The 22,083-nt window shown below is 37.6% G+C and overlaps 1 protein-coding gene across 1 annotated transcript in view; it reads right to left on the reverse strand.

Moving 5' to 3' along the window:
• Positions 1-3,677: 3,677 nt before the first annotated feature.
• Positions 3,678-22,083, reverse strand: part of LOC104408171 (ephrin type-A receptor 7-like) — a gene marked incomplete at both ends in the record, with an annotated part of 51,534 nt that continues 33,128 nt past the window's right edge. Inside the window, 2 exons of the mRNA XM_010017678.1 lie at positions 3,678-4,013; positions 4,879-5,034. Of these exons, the coding sequence (XP_010015980.1) occupies positions 3,678-4,013; positions 4,879-5,034 (492 nt within the window). The remainder of the gene's footprint in view (positions 4,014-4,878; positions 5,035-22,083) is intronic.

Below are 22,083 nucleotides of genomic sequence, written 5' to 3' on the forward strand. Positions count from 1 at the left end.
CAGAGGAAAGGATGTAGAAAGGTAGTTTTAAAAACATGGAAGTTTCAACAGAAAACCTATACAATTGTTATTGAAGTACATATTTTTTTGAAGGTATGAAAGTGCATAATCGCCAAAATCTGACAAATATTCATCTGCAGTGAAAACCACCCAATTCCCTTAGCCTCTGGAGTGTTACATGGAAAAGATGTAAAATTTGGAAAGGAATTTGATAGATCAAATGAAACTGGTACCAGTATCACTGAAAGGTGAATATCTTCTTAGGAACTGGTAAATTTTATCTTTGGGAAACAACCATTCAATAAGCTTGGAAAGGCAGTGCTTGTCAGCTGTTTGCCTGCTGCAGCTTTTCAGTACGTTCACCTATTATAACTGGGGCTTAGTCACATTTAAATGTGGATTCTACAAGGATGCAGGGGTTCACATAGATCAGCTTACAATACTGGGATGACATCCTCTATTCTTTATATGACGCTGGATAGGCAAGATATGAAACAAGATGGTTTACTCCTGAGGGACTTAGTGCACTTAATCTTTTTGATAAAACAAAACAAAGCAAAACAAAAAGCCTCATGGTTCTTGGCTGCAGCACAAAAATACACCCCATGACAACTGGTAGCCTAGTCACAAACTCTATTTAACACAAGGAATAAATAGCAATGTGTCACATATATATATGTGCAAGCAATGTGAAATGCTACCTACCTACTTGCAGTCATTTTATTGTGTTATTTCCACAAATATAAATAGTTTTTCATGAACCACCTGGTTCTTTCCTGTGACATATTCTCTTTGCCTCATCAGAAGCTTGTTGTATGTGGGTGAAGAAACACTGAATATACTTTATAACCCCACTCTTTTATCAATAATTTCCTGTTACCATTACACAATGATTTGAATTTTGTGAATATAGCCACAAAGGATCAATTCAATTAAACCAAAACTACAAAGGGAAAATCTCTACTGCAAGCCCCTGTGCAACTGGTGAACCCAGTAATTATATATAGCTACCTATTGTGCTAGTATAATAAAATGTGAAGAAGGTTTAGTTAGACACATTTACACTCATAAAAAGCAATATGGGCATAGAAAAAGTCATTTTTGCCAGAAGTATGGAACAGTCACACAGTAACAAATGAGAGCTGCATGAATCCTAGTTTACTTGGCTATAAATAAATCCAACATTTTCTTTCTCTCCATGGTAAAATAAAATGGGAGCACAGAAGCATAACAGTCTCCTTTGAGCAACCAGTCTCTTTCTGTTCAATTATAGTCATCAATCTGTTCCACCTAAAATATTTTCCTCCTTGAGAAACCAAAGAAATCACTATTAGGATCCAAAACATGCTGTTGCAAAAATAATGTAAAAGAGGTCTTTCCTTTTGGTGAATGTATTATTTCTGAAAGACGGTATTTTGTTTAACATGATTTACTTAATTCAGAGGAAAAAAATTACTGCATTTATATGGCACTTTTAATCAGAAAGTCTTGAAGAGCTTGGTAAGGAAAGGCAAGGGTTACCTTCATTTTACAGACAGAGAAAATTGCAACAGAGAGCTTAAAGCCTTTTTATTTTTCCTCCAAAATCTGTTTTCCTGTGTATATTCCTTTTAGAAGCCTTTAAATCCTGATATTCAGAAGTTCTAGAGACAAAGTTTCAGTTGTACAAGTACCCTTTCTCTCAGCAGTGATGGTGTTATATTCTATAGCAGTGCAAAATGTTTGCCTGTGCACAATCCTATAGCAAAGTGGAGAGCAGAGAAGGAACAGTCAAGTCTCCTACTGCATGCTCTTACAAAACTTATCTAGGAGCATGAAGATTTTTTCCATTGCTTGAAATCTCTATGTAAAGTCTAGATGTTGTCTTTAATATTGTTTCACTAACATCTCTGAGCTTGATGTGAAAGTTATTTCATAAAATCATATATCTTGTGTCACTTATAAGACAACACAGAATAACCACATTGTGTTTTCTGACCTGAAAAAAAAATATAAATCTATGACTATGATAACACAAGAGGATTAACTTAGGCATAATACAATGAACTTCTCATTAAGGCTTTCTCATCTTCCTGAGTTGTGATACCAGCCACCAAATTGCACTCTCTTCTTTTACTCTGCGCGCCACTGAACCATCAAAGCACATAAAGTAAAGCCAATGTGATTTAGCTAAATAGGAAAAAGCCCAAATCCTCTTCTTCATATGGTAGCTCTATACAGACATCTACAGAGAGCAGAACACTGTCCACCTGAGCACGTTTGAAGAATTATAGAGAATTACTTTAAAGATGAAAAACCAAGGTGCCAAAATAACACGATCTGTGGTGCAAAAATAGTTTCGGAGTAGGTTCTCTGTACTCAAAATCTCATCATAAACTCCAAGAACTGAATGAGCACAGAGACCAATCCTTTCAGTCACAGGGATGGTTCCAAATAATATAAAATGTGCATTTGGCATCCAGAAAGCACTATGAGGAAAATAACTATGCCATAACTATTCCAGCTTAACTTTAACAACTATATAAACTGTCCTAGTTTTCGGGGGAGAGTGGGAAGGTTTTGAAGTAAATTTCTTGTCCTTTCTTATTTTGTTTGAGATTACCATCTTTAAAGTGCAAAACAACTACAGTTTTTCCTATTTGCTTATTGTCCCTGTAGGGTGACTTTGTCCTCAGTTCAAAGCATTAGTGTAGAGGATCATTTCTACTGCACTAAAAAAAAAAAAAATCACTTGATCTATATCACAGTCATTAAAATTTCCTTCAAGATGTAAGCATGAAGTATCCTTTAAAACATTGGTTAGCTGTTCCTACAGCAAGCATCAGTTATTCACTTCATTCTTTTAAGGCATTTCTTTGGAAGACAGATTTTACAATTAATGTTTGGTTTAAGATCTTTTGTTCAATGTATAAAATGTTAGTTTTACTATCGTCTCTTAAAGCCCACAGTGCACTAATGCCTATAATTTTTATCAAGGAGCAGCTTGTCACTTTGGAAATCTAAATCAGAGAATTCCTTTTTTTTTCACTCAGCATGCAGACAACTGAAGCCCTTTTTTCCCTGGGGTGATCTGCTAGTTTGATTTTATTTTCTCTGACATTTCACCTGTCAGATTATGATAACTAGAAGAAACAAAGAATAATCATAACATTCTCACTGAATCTCATAATCAAATATCTGGAAATATAAGATAAATTAGAAACATTAACCTGAGGGAAAAGATTAACACTGAAAACACCGTCAGATATCCAAGCCATCTTCCAGTGACCTTTCTAAACCCTCCTATACAGGTTTAAAAAATTCAGAAAGGAAGCGTGCACAGGACTGTCACATATACTTTTGTATCTTCAAATACTAGCGAACAACCCCAAAGATGTAAGAAGGAAAAAAGGGGGGGGGGGGTGGAATAAAAATTGCAGGGTTAAGAGCTACTTAATATTAAAGACATGTGTCTTCTTGAAGTCTTCTATTAATGCTTTCTGAAAGCATTTCTGAGGCCAAGAAAAGGACAGGTTATCATGAAATAGTATAAGCTCAAATTAACTAGCTGGCAAGGTGAAAAGATTAATGAGCCAGAACCCACCAAACATGCTCCTGATTTACTTCATCTGTAGTTTGCATGTTCCCAGTTTCTCTCAGTCTCACAGTGTTGAGATTCATAAGCGATGAAAACTTACCTGCTTGACCGGTGGTAATACTGACAGCTGCAAAAAGCCTCTGGGAACGACTCAAGTCAGAAACCCCATTCACAGCTTCAACTTCAAACGTGTAGTTAGCATGAGCTAGCAGGTCCATTACAGTGACATAGTTATCTACTAATCCAGTTTGCTGGGGCATATATCCAATGTTACTCCCACAGGGAAAACATTCGCCCTGCTCCCAGCTGCACCTCTTACACAAAATGCGGTAGGTCACATCATTTCTTCCCCCATTGTCAGCAGGAGGGCTCCACTCCAAACTCACAGTAGTCTGGTTGATATTGAAAATGAGGTTTTGTGGTGCAGACGGAGGTCCTATGTAACACAGAAAAAAAGACCATGGTAATTGCACAGAACCACAGTGGGACATGTAGCTAGCATTCTAATTACTGAGACAGAAAATAATTGAAACATTTTTCTTCACATAAACATTTCATTATTTTTAGTAAAAGATTCCTTGAACTCACTTGGTAAGAGCTTTATTTATTATCCATTAAGGTATCAGAATAACAACTGTCTGTGTATTTACTGCAACTGACTTCAGCCATTTTTCTTCTGTGCAATTAAAAGGATTGGTTAATGTACCTGAAAGGTTGTCTTATAGCTTTTCAAAGTACAGTATTTGTTTGTCTCTTCTAAACATACTGCACCAACTGCATCTAGTCCTTTGTTATCAGCTCTGATACGACTTACCGAAATATTTGGTTCTGCTTTGGATTTAGGAGATTTCCACTATTTGAACCACCAGTATTTGTAGGCTAGTCTATTTGCAGTTAGAAGGTTAAGCCAGACCCAATTACTGTTCAGTCAAAGCTCAGATCCACACCAGTTACTTTTCATTTTTTGTGTTACTCATTTTGGTATTATATCACATAAAGCTCATTGTCTACAACAGTTTTGCAGCCATGGGAAAACTATGCCTGTATACTCTCTATTACAAGTTACGTACTTGCCCAACATGCAATATTTTCCAATGTCATATTAAGCAAACATAAAAATTATTTTTATGTGGATTCCATATTTACTGCCAATGATTTTTCCCCTCTGCCTTTCAATTTCATTTACTGTTGTAAATATACATTTCAAATGCAGGAAAAGCCAACCGAAACTACTAGCTACAAGTGGCTGCACCTGGTTGGTTAAGCAGCGTCCTTCACTATTAAATTCATGATTGACTCACTTGTGCATGCAACATAGGGTGGATCAGAAGGTGCTCTATAATAGCTATCTTCACAATCGCATCTTGAAGATCCTTCCTTGTCAGAGAAGCTGTGAGTAGGGCAGCGGGAGCACTGCAGATCTTGTGAGGAGGATTTGTAGAACCCACGGCCACAAGCTAAGGCAGAACAAAACAAATTAAGGTTTACATTTGCCTGGACTACTATTCTGATCTTTTTTTATACTATCACATGAGGTATACCTTCCTGTAAATATCTAAACTACCCATTCTGATACATTGGCTCAAGCAAGATATTACGCTCACAATTTTTCTTCAGTTGATACTGTTAATGATTTTGTGACATTTTTATGAATTCGAGCATGTATTACAAATACCTCAGCAGTTGGCAGCACAATACTTTAACACAGAAGGCCACAGAAATATAACAAGCATCTGTTTTTTAGCAAAGAAGGGTACAGTAATGGTGTGAAACAGCTGGATGCCTGCAATAGACCTAAACAAGGAGAAAACAGTCTGGAAGAGCTCTGCTCTAAGGCCACTGAAGTGTTTCTGGTCTCTGAACTAGCTGATTTGGAATTAATGGAGCAGAAGTTACTCTTCCCTGATCTGAGAAACCCAAAGAAGCTGTAACCCACCAGTGAACCTTGATCCCAAGGAATGAGGCGTGAACACTTGTTGGACAGACAACACTGGCAAGAACAAGAAGAAAGAGGAGGGCAGAGAGCGAAAACTGCACAATTGTTTTTTCCAGTTTCACAGACAGACACAACTAGGCTGAAATGAATTTACTAAAACTTTCAAGGGAAATTTAAAAGGTAGATAATTGGAAATATGCATGTAAGATCATTTCATACTTTGGTTTGCCCACTGTGAACCCTTGGAAGTAAAAAATGTGTTGTGTTCCAAAACTGATGTTTAGAAATACTTATTACAGCTACTACCACAGTTCCCAAAGCAGAAACACTCATAAAACACACTTATAATGACTCTTACAAGCAGAGAACTGCAACCTAGACAGCCAGCTTAAGAATGGATAAACTGTGAGAGCTGTAGGGGATGAAGAAAAGGGAAGTGGGGATGAAGCAACGCTAAAACTGGAAACAGATTAAGACTCCATTTCTGTACCAAGGTTATGGGCAAATTTGCAAACATTGTCAGCATGAAAAACAGACCACAAAAGTCCTCCAGAACTTTCTAACAGGCTTTTTCCACAAGACTATTTTATTCTTTTCCCAACCCTGACAGTCTAACCTTCTTAAGCCATCACCTGTATGCAAAGGAAAGTTACAGCGTGTGAAACTTAGTACTGGGTATCAAAATATTAAAGCTAGTTAAATAGTCATTCTGAATTCAGAAAGAGAGAATTTACTTTGGTTATATTCATATTTGCTTGGATATTTTCTCAGAACTACAATGCAAAGTATCAAAAGACACTGATATTTGGAACAGTTATTTCAGTTTTCTGGTACTGCAGTGATGGAAAGAGCACGAAAACAATGAGCTTTATCCAAATCTCACCGAAGTCAATGAGATTTTGACTTTAACAGCCTTTGGACTGAGCCCGCAGTGTAGCTAGAATGACATGACTCTTTTTAGTCTGATGAATTTTATGCAACTGAGAGAAAAAAAAATTGTGGTAATGCTTAAGATAACAGTAGATTAAAGTTGATGAATTACATAATGAACAGTGAATCATACCAATACCAACTGATAGGGAATTCTGGCCCTAAATTAAAATATGCCTAAAGGACGGAAATCATCACAACAGTTAAGAGTTTTTTCTGCTGAAAAAAAAACCAAAAACCAGTGGATGGAAGCTAGATTACCTGACAGAGAAAATTAGCATGCAAAGCATGTATCCTTTGACTTTGACAAAGGGGCATGAGTTTGCACTAGAAGAAAATCTAGCCCTGCTTGTAAAACATGATACAGTTTGATTCTACCCCAGTAGCTGTTATATATGCTATTTAGAAAAGAAGACAGAAATACTTTGTATAAACATGAACTGTGAATTCATAGTTGTTTCAAATTTAACTCAAAATTATCCTTTCACACCTTCATTCAAGATTGTTTCAGAATTTCCTGCCCAAAGAGCACAAAAGCTAAACTGATTTGTATGAATGTACCTTAAGAGATGTATTTTACTTCTGTCTGCTCTTTCAGTACTTGTAATTGAGATGTACCTAAAATTACCAAAAAATAGTTTCCTGCCTTTCTTAAATAGTCACATTCCTCTCATACCGAGCAAAACACTGGACAAATACACTAGTTTTTCTAGTATGTAGCCTCTGCAAAGCAAAGAGCAACTTAAAAGGCAAAGATCCCTACTGTGTTTCCAGTCCGTCCTTCTCAGCAGGGAACATTACAAAGCAAAGATGCAGAGGGCAAAATAGAGATTTCAGACAGAAATAACAAAATGTAAACAGAAAGCCCCTTTTTTTTTTTTCCTGATGGTTTGATCAAGACCTTTACATGCTTAGTCACTTACTATTTAAAGTAAACGTGCAATTCTTATTAGAGTTCAAAGGATCTGAGTATCTGTGACTAGTTTACATGACTGTAAGCCATTTATTCTCCTGCACAGCGGACCACAGGCATCAGGTTCAGGCACTCGTACCATGCTACCATTCCATTAGCTTTTTTCCCAATAAGAGGCTTGTGATAACATTTAATAACCATCCCTTCAACTGATTTAACAGTATGAAAATCATGCTTTTAAAAAGGATTTAACAAAAACAGAAAGGAGGGTATGCAGGGGTATACAGTATAATTACAAGTATTCATTGAAGGATAGACAACTAAATTATTTTCTCATTTTTCTTCATAAATTTAAATTTGTCATAAAAATTTGTTTTCAGCCTAGCAGTAGAATACGTCTATTGCTCAAAACTTGGGGAGCTGTCCTGGGTTCACCAGTAGCAGTCATTTTTCTCCTTCTTACTAGATAGTGCAGTGCTGTGGTTTTGACTTTAGTCTGGGAACACTGTTGAATCTTTATCTGTTTTTAGCATGTATCATTGTCCTTGTCAAGAAACTTAAACCAGCAAAGTCTACCAAGACAGGGTGTTACACAGATCACTTATTAAGGTGTGATAACTTGCCAGTGAGATATTACGGATCACAGATGGGAAAAACTGTTCAAAAATACTTTGTTGACTCCTTTTTTTCTCCCATTTGTCCTATCTTGCCAAATTGCCATGGTGAATTTTTTTATGTTGCAGGTAATTGAAATATATTGTTTTCTTCTACACTGTTTTAAATCCACCTATTTTGATCCAAATTAGTTCTTTATGTAATATTTTTAAGATCACAGGAACAGGTGGTATAAAATTCCCACTACCACTACCTCCATAAGCAACATAAAAAAATGCTAATTGTAAAAAAAATAAATCAAAGCACATTAGCCAAACATTACTCAGAGCTTTGTACATGTAAACTTAGAAGTGATAAACAGGTACTGTTCTACAAAAGTATCTTATGGCAAAGCCTAAGGCCACTCAAATTGCATTTGATCACATCCATTTTATTATTTCAGTTCATTAGTGTGGGAGACCACAAATCAGCAGCACTTCTACCCTATAACGGGAGCCTGTATTGTAAATCAGGGTACAGAACTCATGCAATGATATGAGATACACAGGCAGCACTCTAATGTAGTCGTCATTATTGTTGATCTGAGTAAAATCTGAATTCATTTGATCTTGCCCAAGCAAGTTAAGATCCAGGAGTAGTTTTGGTACTGAACAGCTTCTGGGATACTGGAAAAGATGGGGTGGAGTGAGGAAGAAAGCCAGCACAAAATAAATTTACTTCCATTCAATGCGGTGTGTCATTTACAGCTGCTAATTTAATAGAACGGCTCTCCCCAGACGAAGCTCCCATTTTGTTAGTCTTACACATCATTGACAGCACAAAGAGGCAGAATAACACCTACTAGCCTAACCTAAACCAGTCTCCAAATAACACAAAGACTAGTTCCCAATTCTTTCCCTGTATACTACAAAATCAACAATAAATACAGAAGGAAGCTATGCTTCAGCCAAGGCACAATTCTTGCTTAATATGCCAGCCTCACAGACATTAGGTGACACTCCCAGGGCTACCCACCACCTGGGATTTGTTTACTTGTCTGCGATAGCTATGGCTGTTTCTCGGAGCAAATCTTCCCACCTCCTCAGCAAAGCAAAGAGGTTTCTCTTGTTGGGAAGCTGTCAGAGTTCCACTGTGAAATACTAAGACAGTGCAAGTGGCTCGTGTGAGAGAACCTCCATGGAGCTGCAGTTTGAAACTGAGCAGGGCATTGTCATTTCATATTTAAACTTTCTTGCCTGGAAGCCCTAGATAAAGTGGTACACTATACAGACCGTAACAGTAAGGGCTGGTACACAGCTGGGCAAGGTTGCAAGGTTAGTGTGCAGGACTCGCTTGAATACAGGTTTAGCATATGCCACTGCAGTCAGTACAGTCACAAACATCTTGAGTCAATGTGTTTGGTATCATTTAAGGGCCTTTATAAATACTGTAAATAATGGAATATTTCAAAGCCGCAAGTTTGTGGGGAATTAACACAAACTACTAGAAACTATGATGCCACATCTGTGGCACAACAAAGCATTATCTGTTGTTACTAGAAATGCTGACTGCAGCTTATGTAGAAAAATGGCAGCTTCTCTGCTGTGAGCTCATCACATGCCTTAGTGGCCTTGTAGTGATCAAATAATGTATATTTTTCTTTTCATATTCATAAAAAAAGAGCTCCATGAAACTCTGGTAGGGGAATGAAGGCAGATGTAGAGAGCAGTAAACAGCAGTCTGGAGTCCTGGTTGTGGGACACGAAAAAGGAAAAAAGGGAAGTGTTAAGTACTGTTCATTTCTATGTAACCTTTTCAGTATAAACACTATGGAGATTAATTTTGCTTGTTAGGAGAGCAAGGGAACTTAAATTGGAGGGGTGTTGGAAATATGGTGATGGCTATGAGTGATGTGTAACAGTTGATGTTTATATAACCAAAGGAGAAAGAGTAAACAGTTGCAGGGCAGTGACACACTAATCAAGAAAATAATTTGCTACTACAATAATACAAACAAATTTAAAAAGAAAAAAATAAATAAATCTCCAGCTGTAGAAAGTGCAAGGCTTCCAGGTAGCATAACAGCTTAAGACTTAAAAGGCACACAATTGTTTCAGCATGCTAGACACTTGATTGAACATGGCTTTTAATAATAATTTTTGAGTTTATAAGAAAATAATGAAACATAATGAGTTGCAAGGAGGTGACTGCACTAATTACTGTTTGATCCCATTATAAAAAGTAGGCTGGTGTGAAGGAGGAAAACAAAGATGACATACTGTGCTAGCAGAACAAGAGAGCTTGTCTGTTTATTCCGGTTTGCTCACGATTCCGAGTTTGCTATCACGATTAAATTTTAGTGGCATAGATACCTCTGAAGAGGATGAAACTAATGTTTAAAAAACAGTAATTTTTCAAAGTTAGCGTCAAAGGATGGCAAAGGAGTATTCACATAATTTCAACAACAGCAGTATTATGAAACTGGGGTAACTGCCTGGTCCTGCTGAGAACCACAGGAAAACGACTGCTCATCTCAGAAAAAGCTCAGGTTTTCCGGATTTCTCCCTTCTCTTCACTTGAATAAAGTAAGATGATTACGTGTCAAAGTGAACTTATACATTGTGGGGTTTTGCCTTTTTTTTTACAGGCAGTGGCTAGAATTTGGTTTGTATCTCTGTGGACATAAGCCCTCAATCTTGTGATTTGTTTTGTGTTATCTTAACGAACTTTCTAACTTTCTACCCTCCCCAAGCCTGCGAACATTAAAGACGATTCAGCTAACCCCCTTTTCACAGAAATTATGTATACACATGGAGTTTGTGCAGATGTTTCCTGGATGAAGTTATGCAGCTGCAAAGACTTTATTAATTATAAAACGCAAAATTGATTGTTCTGTAATTGAAACTCTCTGGGGCTCTGATATATTGGAAAATTAACATACATATATGTATGGTCAGGACATAGATGGATGCTGTTAGATTATTTATTACAGATGGATATTTTAGCTAATGCAGAAAAAAGGCTGGTCTTTCTCCACTGGAGCTTTCAAATATTTGCTTCATATTGATGTCTACGGTTCCATAACTCAGGACTGAAAGCACAGCTTGCAGAAACAGTACTCCCACTGCTAGTGTTCCTGACCTCATCTACGATGGACAGGTCCAGAATCTTTATTTTAATCCTATTGACAGTGCCTCAGTGGGAGTAATTATAACAGTCGGCCACAAATCCAGACCTCCTGTCACTGATATATTAGGCTTTTTCACAACAAAAATGAGCAGCAGACAAGGAGGACGAAAACAACATGGGGTAATGATTATAGCAAGATTTGTCAACCCCCTTCTGTATTAACCTGCTACAAACATATGACAATATGGCATGGAAGACAGCAGAAGTACAAAACATTTAATCATCTGCAGTATCAAAAATAAAATTTTGAAAATCATTTGGGGGACATTGTTCTCTTACAAGATCCTTGGCTGATAGATCACCTCATCAGCCACAGGCATTTTTTAGGCAATGTATCTGAAAAGTTTAGATAAACTGAAAGTAGATCGTTATAAAATAATTCCCAAATGTGGATTTCAATGGGAAATATTAGACATAAGAAATTCAGTAACAAAAGGAGACTTTATAACCCTGATCCCCTCTTCCAGTAATTTGTGTACATTCAAGTCATGACTATATTTGAAACTGTAAGTTACTTTTATAGTGAGAGATGGCATCTGTTATGCCCTTTCTGGCACCTAATATATATTATTTTATAAGGAGCTTAGACTCTAGTATTTTATTTGTCTATTACGCAATGATACATGTCTAACTGAAAAAAGATGCTTATTTTAGTTTGTTTTTTAAACTGCAAGACCATCTAAAGTTTATTCATGTTTCAGCCAAGGAATTATGCTGTATGGTTTAGCCAGAATAAACTCAAGACTCTTAATGGTGCCCCAGCTATAGTGTGAATGACATATCTAAACAGAGCTCTCCCATGGCCGCATACCATCATCCACCAAGTGTTTGTTGTTGCCTGTCAGGTATCTCTCAGACCTTCATTTCTCAAGCCTAATACGCCATTGTTGTCCAAAGTCCTGCTAATGTCTTTTGAGAGATGTTCACATATTGCTGTTCACACAAATAGCAATCCAGAAATAGAATGCTTGCTAATAGTAACCTACTCCAATTTTCCCACCAAATGAAGTGAAATCTTCACCTCTCTACAAATCCACTTAAAACCAAAGCAAAACAAACCAACAAAAATCTCCTGAGTATGTCAGCATATGCCTTTTTAACTTATCTATTTGCAAAGATAAATAAGTGCAAAGACAATCTGGTGTTTTTCTGGCTAATTTATACGCAAGGACAAGATAATCAGGTTGAAGAACATATCCTACAAACCGAAGAATACCTAATGTCACTGCACCATAATAGCAAAATTACTTTGAATCTAACGATTCTGAGTAAGTACATGAAAGATTACATTTAAATGGCAGTTAAAGAAACTGTAGCATAGTCTGAGCAGAATTAATTAAGTAAGTAAGTTAAAAGTTTTGCATTGAGGCTGTGACATAATGTTTCTCTACATTTTCAGAGTTGCAAGGACTTGGACATCTGCCCCTCATTAACTTTCTTGCGAACCACAGATACAAAGCCACCATGAAAATCTGGGGGAAATTTACATGCGAGAGATACAAAGACATAAAAATACAGACAGATGTAACTATTATTGAAGAGAGTAAAAAAGTGAAAGGTGGGTTAGAGAAATTAATATGAAAAATGTTCTGGCTTTTCTTCAGCCCTTTTCTTCTACCAGGCCCTTCCCTCAAGATTATGACTGGAAGGTGCTCAAGCAGCTTCTGCGCAGAGCTGAGTGACAGCTTGACTGATTAAGCAGATTGGGAGCAAACGCTCCACACTTTGCAGGACATGGTATAAATTCAACACGAAAAAAAAACCCTAATCCATGCCTGAAGTTTTGTCAGCAGTAAAAATTTTATATGACTTCCTCAAAAGGTTCTCAACCAGCCAGAGTTAATGGAAAAATGCACTTAATAAGCTCACGGCTTCTGCATCTTTGGGTTTTGTCTTTTTCCTCTTCTACTGACTTGGTAATGCGCAATTATAGACTTTTTTTTTTTTTTTTTTTAGATTACTAAAAAAAGTCTGTTAAAGCTACAGTGACTAAGAATTCAGCAAATCTAAGACCAACAAGTAACTTATGCTATGGAAATTATAATGTTCTGATATAAAAATTGTATTATTATCTAACTGAGCAGCGTAACACATCCCTTAGATGCAACATCAGACAACAGACATTAGTGCAATAGGAAGAAATTGGCTATGCAAACTATAGTGTAAGTGGTACTTTTTTTTTTTTTGAAGCAGGTGTATGAACAATTTATGCTAAATTTGTCACATTCCTGTATTAATTTCTTTATGTTTTTTTAACTTGTACATAATTCAACTCTAAGCCATAAGAAAAGAAGAAAAATACTGGTGATTAAATTAATACAATAGATTGTTTTCATGAGCTTTTTCTTCAACTTTTTGGCTTCCCTATACTTGGGGTGTACCTCCAACAATGAAGCACCAAAAAATTCCTTACAGTCTACAATGTAGCTAGCTTGCCTTATAAAGTGCTACAACTTAAATAAACCCAGCTTACTGAGTTCAATAGGGACTTAAACAGTGGCAATGCTATGACTCAACTCCTCTGATGTCATACAGGTTCCATACAGCCCTATCTTGTCCAGCCTAAATGATTCTATGATTCTGTGATATTAAACATAGAAATGTACAGTGAAATTTGAAAGTGATGAGTACTAGGTGGGACCTGTTATTTTTCCCTCTTTTACTGATTTATTTTTTTTTTAAGCAACTACATTATTTCAGACTATTTTAGCCTCATGACTTCAAACAAAGTAAGACCTTCTCACTCTAAATAGTAGCCTCAATACACAGTTCTGCTGCAACACAGCTACAGTATGACGACCTTTTATACAAAGCAGTGGATGTGTCTCCTGACATGAGCATCTTTAATGTTTATTAGACCTCCCAAAGGCTATCATCTTCTTTGCCAAATGAACAGTCTTGCCAGTCTGGCTGTCAGAGAGTCCTCACTATGTTTTTCACCAACCCCACAAAACAGTTTCCAAGTATCTGCAAACACCCTCTCACTCCCTGGCTACCCTATTCTCCCTTAATGACAGCAATGCTGAGAAACTTCCAGGAGAAGAAACATGAACTGGTGAAAGGAAGACTCATGCTGGTAAAATTTATGGTGGAGTTGCTTCTAAATTACCATCAGAGGGATACTGGAAACATGGGTATGTTTTGGTCTATCACAGACACGTCAGCCATGTCTGCCAGCTAAAGTGATCTACATGTACAGAGATTAACATTTACAACTTGCCTCTTAACCTTCAGAGCTGTTCCTCAACAGACAAGTCTCATGGCCGTGGGGGACAGATGGCTTACACTGCCCCAAGAACAGCAGATGCCTGTAGCTAGGCACTTCTCAGGATGCCTACAGACTGGATCTGCCCCTCTGTAACTTTCCAGGAAAGTTTCTGACCCCAACCATGGGCAAGCATGGGGTGTGACAGTGTTGGCTTTATTAATCAATGCATTAATAAAATGCATAGTTAGTAAAAATATAATTTGAGTAGCTTCTTGTACTTTTGTGGAGATAACAGTAGTATGTTTACTCATTCTGCCTATCTTTACACCATAGACTCCCTCTTCACAAAAATTACTCCATTCTGATGCCCCAGAATCCTGTCCAGATACAAATGCAATGGGAGAGTTTCTTCTGAAGGCCTCAAGCAATCTAAAAGCCTTTCATGAAATAGTTTTTTCCCCTGTGAAATAACAGACGTCTCTGGGAGAAGTCAGATCATATGATTCAAGGATAAAGTTCTCTGTAAAGGAAGTGGTGCGAATAGATCTGTTCCTGAAGCTTTGAGACAATCAACTTGATGCGGATTTTTAATTTAATCTAACTGTAATAGTGCTTAATAATTGGCTGGCAAGAAATAAATCTGGAGGGCTTACTCATAAAATAGAACAGAAGCAGGCATCTCTATGAGCTTTCCCACCGAAATGAAATCAAAATAACTTAATAACACATTTTTGAACCCTTTGGACAATGACCTACCATTATCCTTCCAGGCCTCAATTGAGAAGAAATTTTTCACAGGCTTCTGTAACACATTCCTCAAGGCCATCATTATACAGCAGGCAAATCCATCCAAACAAAACACCAGCTTCTAAGAACCTACAAGAGAGAAATGACTCTACTTTTGCACAATGGTGCTACAGAATCTGAAAATAACTTGAGTTGCTTATCCTGGTCTCAGATTTAATGTTGATTGTCCTGCTTAGAAAAAAATGCTTATGCCTATCAATCCATTGTGGTGCTTTCGGAGGAACTTTAATGCAAAAAAAGCAACTGTTCACTACAGTTACATTTGGCTTGGAACAGGAAGAAACAGAAATACTTCTGGAAAGGAAACAAAAAAATACATTTTAAGTTCTTTAAGCAGAGATTCCCTTCCAGGTTCATCAAAGAAAATATTTTTATCAGTGCACAGACTGGAAATTTAAATTGCTTAAGTATTTATCTATAATCTTTCAAAATAAAAAACGAATTTAACCTCCTTACCTAAAGATCAGAGTCTCAGTTCATTAAGAAATGAGAAACACACAACTCTCCTTTAAAGAAAAAAAAAAATATATATATAAAGGAGAAGCACTACCATAGTAATTCGCTGATAGGAAACTGAACTGGAATAAAACATAAAGAAACTTCTTCTGGGTTTGCTTCAGTAAGTCTGTGGTAAGAAAAAACATTGCTAACTCTGCCAGATTTATCTGCTACAAATTTTTATGAGAAAACTTCCCAGATTCACACAATGTTTTAATTCCAAAAGTACAGCATGAGTTGAGATACTGTGAAATGAAGTTGTCTTTACTAATTGCATACTCTGAGCAGAAGTGCATCTTATAGAAGAGAGCATATCAAATCTGCCTGGCTGATCCCTACGATTTGGAAATGTCACTTTCTACTAAGCACAGAGAAAATGGGGCGGGGCAATAAAGTCACTCAAAGATAGCAGCCATCCAAAAAGATAAAGAACAGGCTGAGGAAAAGCAGACAACAGATTGCAGAGACAGAACAATCACAGATGGAGGCCAGGTGGGTGGGTCAAACAATTTTTTAACAAAAGGTTTATTTTAATATGTAAACAGAACCCCGTTGTGTAAATGTTCAGCAAAGAACTGATAAGAAAATGGATATGTAAGTGCATTTGAACAAACAACATGTCTTATAGTCAAGAGGGGCTTAGTCATATATAATTAAGGGATAATATACATGGTTGAAGAGTGTATGATACTGCAAGTGATTAAACACCACTGCAAAACAAAGGAGCTAGACACCTAAGGAAGCTTTATGGAGCCAGTGTGGAGTAATCTTAAAACATGAACTTCCTTTTTGTTACAGAAGACAAGAGGATATTCATCTAACCATACAAAAGGGTTTTTTTACTGAAAATGCTGTGAACTTCCATACTGCTTCTGCACCTGATCAAGCTCTTTAACTAAGATTATCACACTTTCTGTTTCAGCGTACACAACCTTTAAAACCCCTAAGAGAACAGTTCTGTGCACATAAAATACCCAGGTTTCCTGGAACTACGTGTTATCATAGTTCTCTGCAAATTTCCAAAAACTTAGTAGCATTAGTCATCTGTGCAATTACAGCCCTGAGGGCTTGATCCAAACCCACTGAAGTCATAGGTGTCCTGGACAATGGATGACCTGAGTCATGAAAAAAAGACAAGGCAAGCGAGGAAGATCAAAGGTCTACCTAGACCACTGGCTTGTTTCTGGCCATGACCTATGCCACATGTTTACAAAAGGAAAGAAAGAATAGGGCAGAGGCAGAGGGAACTTGCAGCCAACAAGCAGGGGCTAGCAATCATAAGCTATGAGTCATCTCCATCTCTTTTCTTAATATCCCCTGACTTTCATGAATTTATCAACCTATTTCCATAACTATCAATGTTCACCCAAGTGACTATTTACCTGAATGTTAAAGCGTGGTTTATTTCTTATGAGAAAGTATACACAGCGCATGTTTCCACACAGTTCCTTACAGAGCTGTAGCTTGTACACCAACACTGAATCTGGGCAATGATGACAGTAATGCCACAGGAGCAAACCCTGTGTGTCTTCCAGAAGCACAAGAAACTGAGTGAACAGCAGATTCTTAACACCAGCCATTACAAGGGCTATGTGCAGGTGTCATTGACTACATAGCCAGCTCAGGTATATCACAGCAGAGACCACATGAACAATCTCCACTGCATCTCTCCAGCTGTCAAGTGTATTTCCAAAAATACCGATATTCCAAGGCATTTACAAAACTTTTAAGGATATGGAAACTTAGAATTCCTATCTGTAAGGTTATTTATGGTCATTTGTGTGTGTGTGTGTGTGTCTTGGGATTCAACATTTAAAAACTGAAAGGGAAGAGAAAGAATACTAATATGACACACATGCACTTTAGCACATACATTTGTAGTAATTTCCCAGTCATCACTGCTTACCATGTCTTGGTTCACACCTGAGTAATCTCAGAGCACATGAACCGGTTTGCTTTCAGAGGAAAATAACCATAAGATGTGCTCCAAGAGTGAAACTGATCCACTCCAACCACAGCTGGATCAGAGTAGACCTACTGCAAATAAAACCCCCTTTTATTTAGTGTGGGCATTAAGTCCTCAGAACTGTTTCGCTTTACAGGTTCACTCCTATTGCTCCATGCTCCTTGTGAGTGACACCATTATGAGGGGGAAAACATTAGTTCTTTATCTGGAGAAGCTTTAATTGTTGGCTGTGATTGACAAATCAGTACATAAATTATCTAACAGACATAGAACTGACTCAGCATCGTAATTGTGAACAATTTGTAACACAAATTACATTTTCTCTGCACAAGCAATTCTTCAAACAGCTCTGTGTAGCTTATTAGAAAGACAAATTTATAGATGTGGGTTCCTCAGTACTCACGAAACTGCATAATTCTTTGAAAAAGAGCAAAATACTGAAACAGAAACAATGAAGGAAGTCGTTACAGTCACAAGAAAAAAAAAACCACAAAAAACCAGAAAAACAAGAAAAACAAGGGAACAAGCTGTTTTACAGAAGGGGCAGGGGTGGGGGGGGGAAGAGAAGAAAAAGAAAATTTATGTAAAATTTCTTAACATGCAATAGGGCCCAGACCGTCCTCATACATAACATGTATGCAAAAGAAATACTGTTAATGTTAGTGAAGTGACCTCACAGCCCATGGCAAAATTCAGTTTTCCATTTAGGGTAGAATTCAAAGCTTTCAGTTAGGCAGCTCTACTAAAAAATCATTCATTCATTCTCAAAAGGATGGAGTACCAAGGAAGAAACAAAACATATCTCAAGAAGGCATGAAAGTCACGGCAGTGGCCCAGAGGACAGCAGATATTGTCACTAATAGAAAGCATTCCCCAGTATCTCCCTGGCCTCTAATACATTTCCATCTTCAGTTCTGCTACATTACCCAAAACCATATGAGTTCTTTAGTACCACTGTCCTTCCTCCCTGTTCTTGCCATTTTCTGCAGTAAATATTAATGTTTTTTCTGGATGGTAACAACACAAATATAATTAAAATTTAATTAACATTAATTTTATAAGAAAAACAAAAAGGGAAAAAATTCAGAGAGGACAGTGGCTGTGGAGGTCCACCAAGAGTCACAGAATGGGGCTGAGCCATGGGAAACAAAACAGGCATGCAGTCCTCACTTAGGCTCAGTTCCTCCCCTTCTCTTCCCAGCTTTTTCTAAGCCAGATGAATTTCTACTACACAACCCAGCTCCTTATCACCAGCAAGCATAGTAGTCCAACAGACCTACTGATCTCAGACAGGTCTCCTCTGAGACAGTGACAGGAAAGCTACACAAAGAAAAAAGGTTGGCCAACTCTGACAGTGGATTTAAATACAAAGTCAGTTTGGAACCTAGGCATCCTGAGTCTGCCTTGAGGACTTCATCAGGAAAAAAGCGGCTGTCGGGAGGAAACATCAACACAAACTGCAGCAATATGATATAGAATAGGAATACTTTTAGGGAAGTCATCATCCAAATTAATCCCGTGATCTCCGCTGCCTAGCTGCCAACAGGCCACAGATTAAATATTCAGGATGTGATGATTTCTCCCAGGATAACAATACCTAAATTTCCATTAACATGTTAGTGCTTACATATGTAATGAGTAGCTAAGTTCCTACTGGAGTCTGTGGAGAGACAGGGCTCAGTTCCGAGCTGCCTAAATGCAATTGCCTAGTCCAGGCTGAGAAAAGCTATGGTGACAGGTCCCCAGCTAATGGTCCAAAAAATAATAGGTCTTCTGTGACTCCTGTATCATGTCTGCCAGCCCACACAGATGTCTGGTATACTATAAACCATCTCAAACAAGACTAGACAAACAATGTTTATGAACCCAACCCCAGCCTCTTGCAAATGGCCAGTGGAATGGCTCTCCAGGCGACAGCTTCAAAATAAATCCTGCTCTCAGTTACTTGTCCTGGCATGCCAACATACACAGCATCCAGTCATAAGAATTACCAGTAATCCTTAAATGGCCCCCAACTGCATAGCCTCATAAAATATCTCCTGTTTTCATATGCAAGCAGTTTATCTAGCATCCTGTGATAGGTAGGTAGTGATGGGAAATGAGAACAGTAGATCATACACAGTTCTCAGATCTGCCTCTATCAAGTACCAAATAGATCCATACACACAGCATTGTAGAGCTTTTTATAGCTTGTCACACGATTTTCTCAGTGACTGAACTGAAATGAGTAACGTACGCCTACAGGGAATGAGATACCAAGCTGAAGTTGGTACAGCTGAACCTTTGAGTAGAGAACTGGTGTACTGTAACTAGTTATTTGAATTCAAAATAAAATACTGGTGAAGTTGTTTAAGTTATTATGACATTTATGTGGAAGATGATGAAAACTAATTGTATATCAATGCAAAAGTCAGCTACCAATTTACTGCATTACAGCAGCATTATAAGTAGAGCACACAAGTGAAGAATTTTAAGTCTATACAAAAAATGTGAGCATGTCTGTGTTTGTGGGCATGTGTGTATACATGTCCATGCATCATGAGCATTCATATTTCAATGATATAACCCTCTCTACTGGCTATTATGTGTTCAAAAATGAATGGCTGGAGTACCAAATAGTTTACATGAAGCCAAGAACAAGTAAACATTCTCAGTTATTAGTGACTGCAGAAAGCTGAGTTATTAAAGACTTTATCAAGCACACATTGACTCTCAAAAGAAGATAAAACCCTCTATTAATCTTTCCATGTCTCATGGAAATGCATATGACATCACTGAAATAGCAGATGGAAAAGCCATATATTTGGTGTTTTGCCACTATATGCGTGAAGCTACAAGAATTAATTACAGATACTTCTGGGGGGACCTAGGAATCCCTAATTAACATTCTACTTCCCACACTACAAAGGGTGCTAACCCCTTTGCCTGGCCACTAATTCTAATGTTGACCTAATGAGGTACTTCCGTGCATTTTTGTGCCCTTTCGGTTTCCTTGTCCTGTAAGGCCCCAAGAGGTCGAAATTCTATTTTGCATTTAACCTGTGGCTTTTAAGGTATTTGATAATTACTGATAACTTTGCCAAAATAAAACAGAATGCTGTTCAGAGCAAGGAGTTCTAAGATGTAAAAGGAATATAAAGCTTACTGGAATATTCCTCAAATCCAAGGAAAGGTTTTGACTACATGTACCCACACATTTGACATTAGTGTCACACAGGGTGACTTTACAGTATGTATTTGCAAGAATGAGCCCAAACATATAAATATCTTGGAGCTGGGTGCCAGGAGGATGGTGCCAGACTCTTTTCAGTGGTGCCCAGCAACAGGACGAGGAGCAGTGGCCATAAACTATAACACAAGAAGTTTCACCTCAGCACGAGGAAGAACTTCTTTACATTGAGGGTGGCAGAGCTCTCGAATAGGCTGCCCAGAGGGGTTGTGGAGTCTCCCTCTCCAGAGACAATCAAAACACGCTTGGACTCGTTCCTGTGTAACATGCCCTAGGTGTCTCTGGCTTGGCAGGTGGGTTGGACTAGATGATCTCCAAGGTCCCTTCTAACCCTAACGATTCTGTGTATCATCATCATTGCAGGCATGTTTTCAACCAGTAAGGTTCCCAAAAAGTACCTCTGGATGGATTTAAACCAAGATATCCTCCCATCTGTCCTCTGCACTCACGCTTTTCCAGTAGTACCAGAGCTTTAAAACAGTCTGTACTTAGTGCCGGATTCTCACCCATCCTCCTTCATTCCTGAACATAGCATGTATTGTGGATTAGCAATCAAAAAAACTGTTTCATCAAAATCTGAAAATGGGAGCTAGTGGAAAAAGAAATGGAATTTAATGTGAAAATAGGTAATACTGGGGTTGCTGTACTGATTGCTTTTTTTTTTATTTAACTGAATTCACTTACAGCTTCTGTTTTTTATTTGCAGTGAACTTGCTATAAAATTTTCTGTCAACCATAGCTGGTTAGCAGAACTAAAGGCTACTGATGTAAAAATTAGAAATACAGATTCCTGACCTTTTCCATGATGATGTTTCTACAACATCCTTTGGCAGCAAAGCCCACAGTCTAATAAATTGTACAGTAATTGTCCTAAAACTTAATCTAAATTGTTCCTGACATTGCTTAAGCACATTATTTATGTGCACTGGCATATAAAAATAAAACACTCCTTTTCTCTTTGTAACAGGTTGGCAGACTTAAGATTCTGCATAAATTGAATGAATTTGTATGTTCTGCCCCACTTAAAAAAAAAAAACAAAAAAACAAAAAAAAAACAAAAAACCTCCAAGAAAACAAAGTTGCTCTCCCCTCCAAAAAAAAAACAAACAAACCAACCCCAAAAAAAGAGTGAAGACAAGAGTGAAGACAAGAAATGTCAGGTCATGCTGGTAGATTAGTAGCTCCCACTCATAATATAAAAAAGTGAGGCACCTATTTCAGATGAGAAAATCGGAA

This window comes from Nestor notabilis, unplaced genomic scaffold (genome assembly GCF_000696875.1).
Source record: "Nestor notabilis isolate BGI_N333 unplaced genomic scaffold, ASM69687v1 scaffold8847, whole genome shotgun sequence".
In the NCBI taxonomy this organism is placed as follows: domain Eukaryota; kingdom Metazoa; phylum Chordata; class Aves; order Psittaciformes; family Psittacidae; genus Nestor; species Nestor notabilis.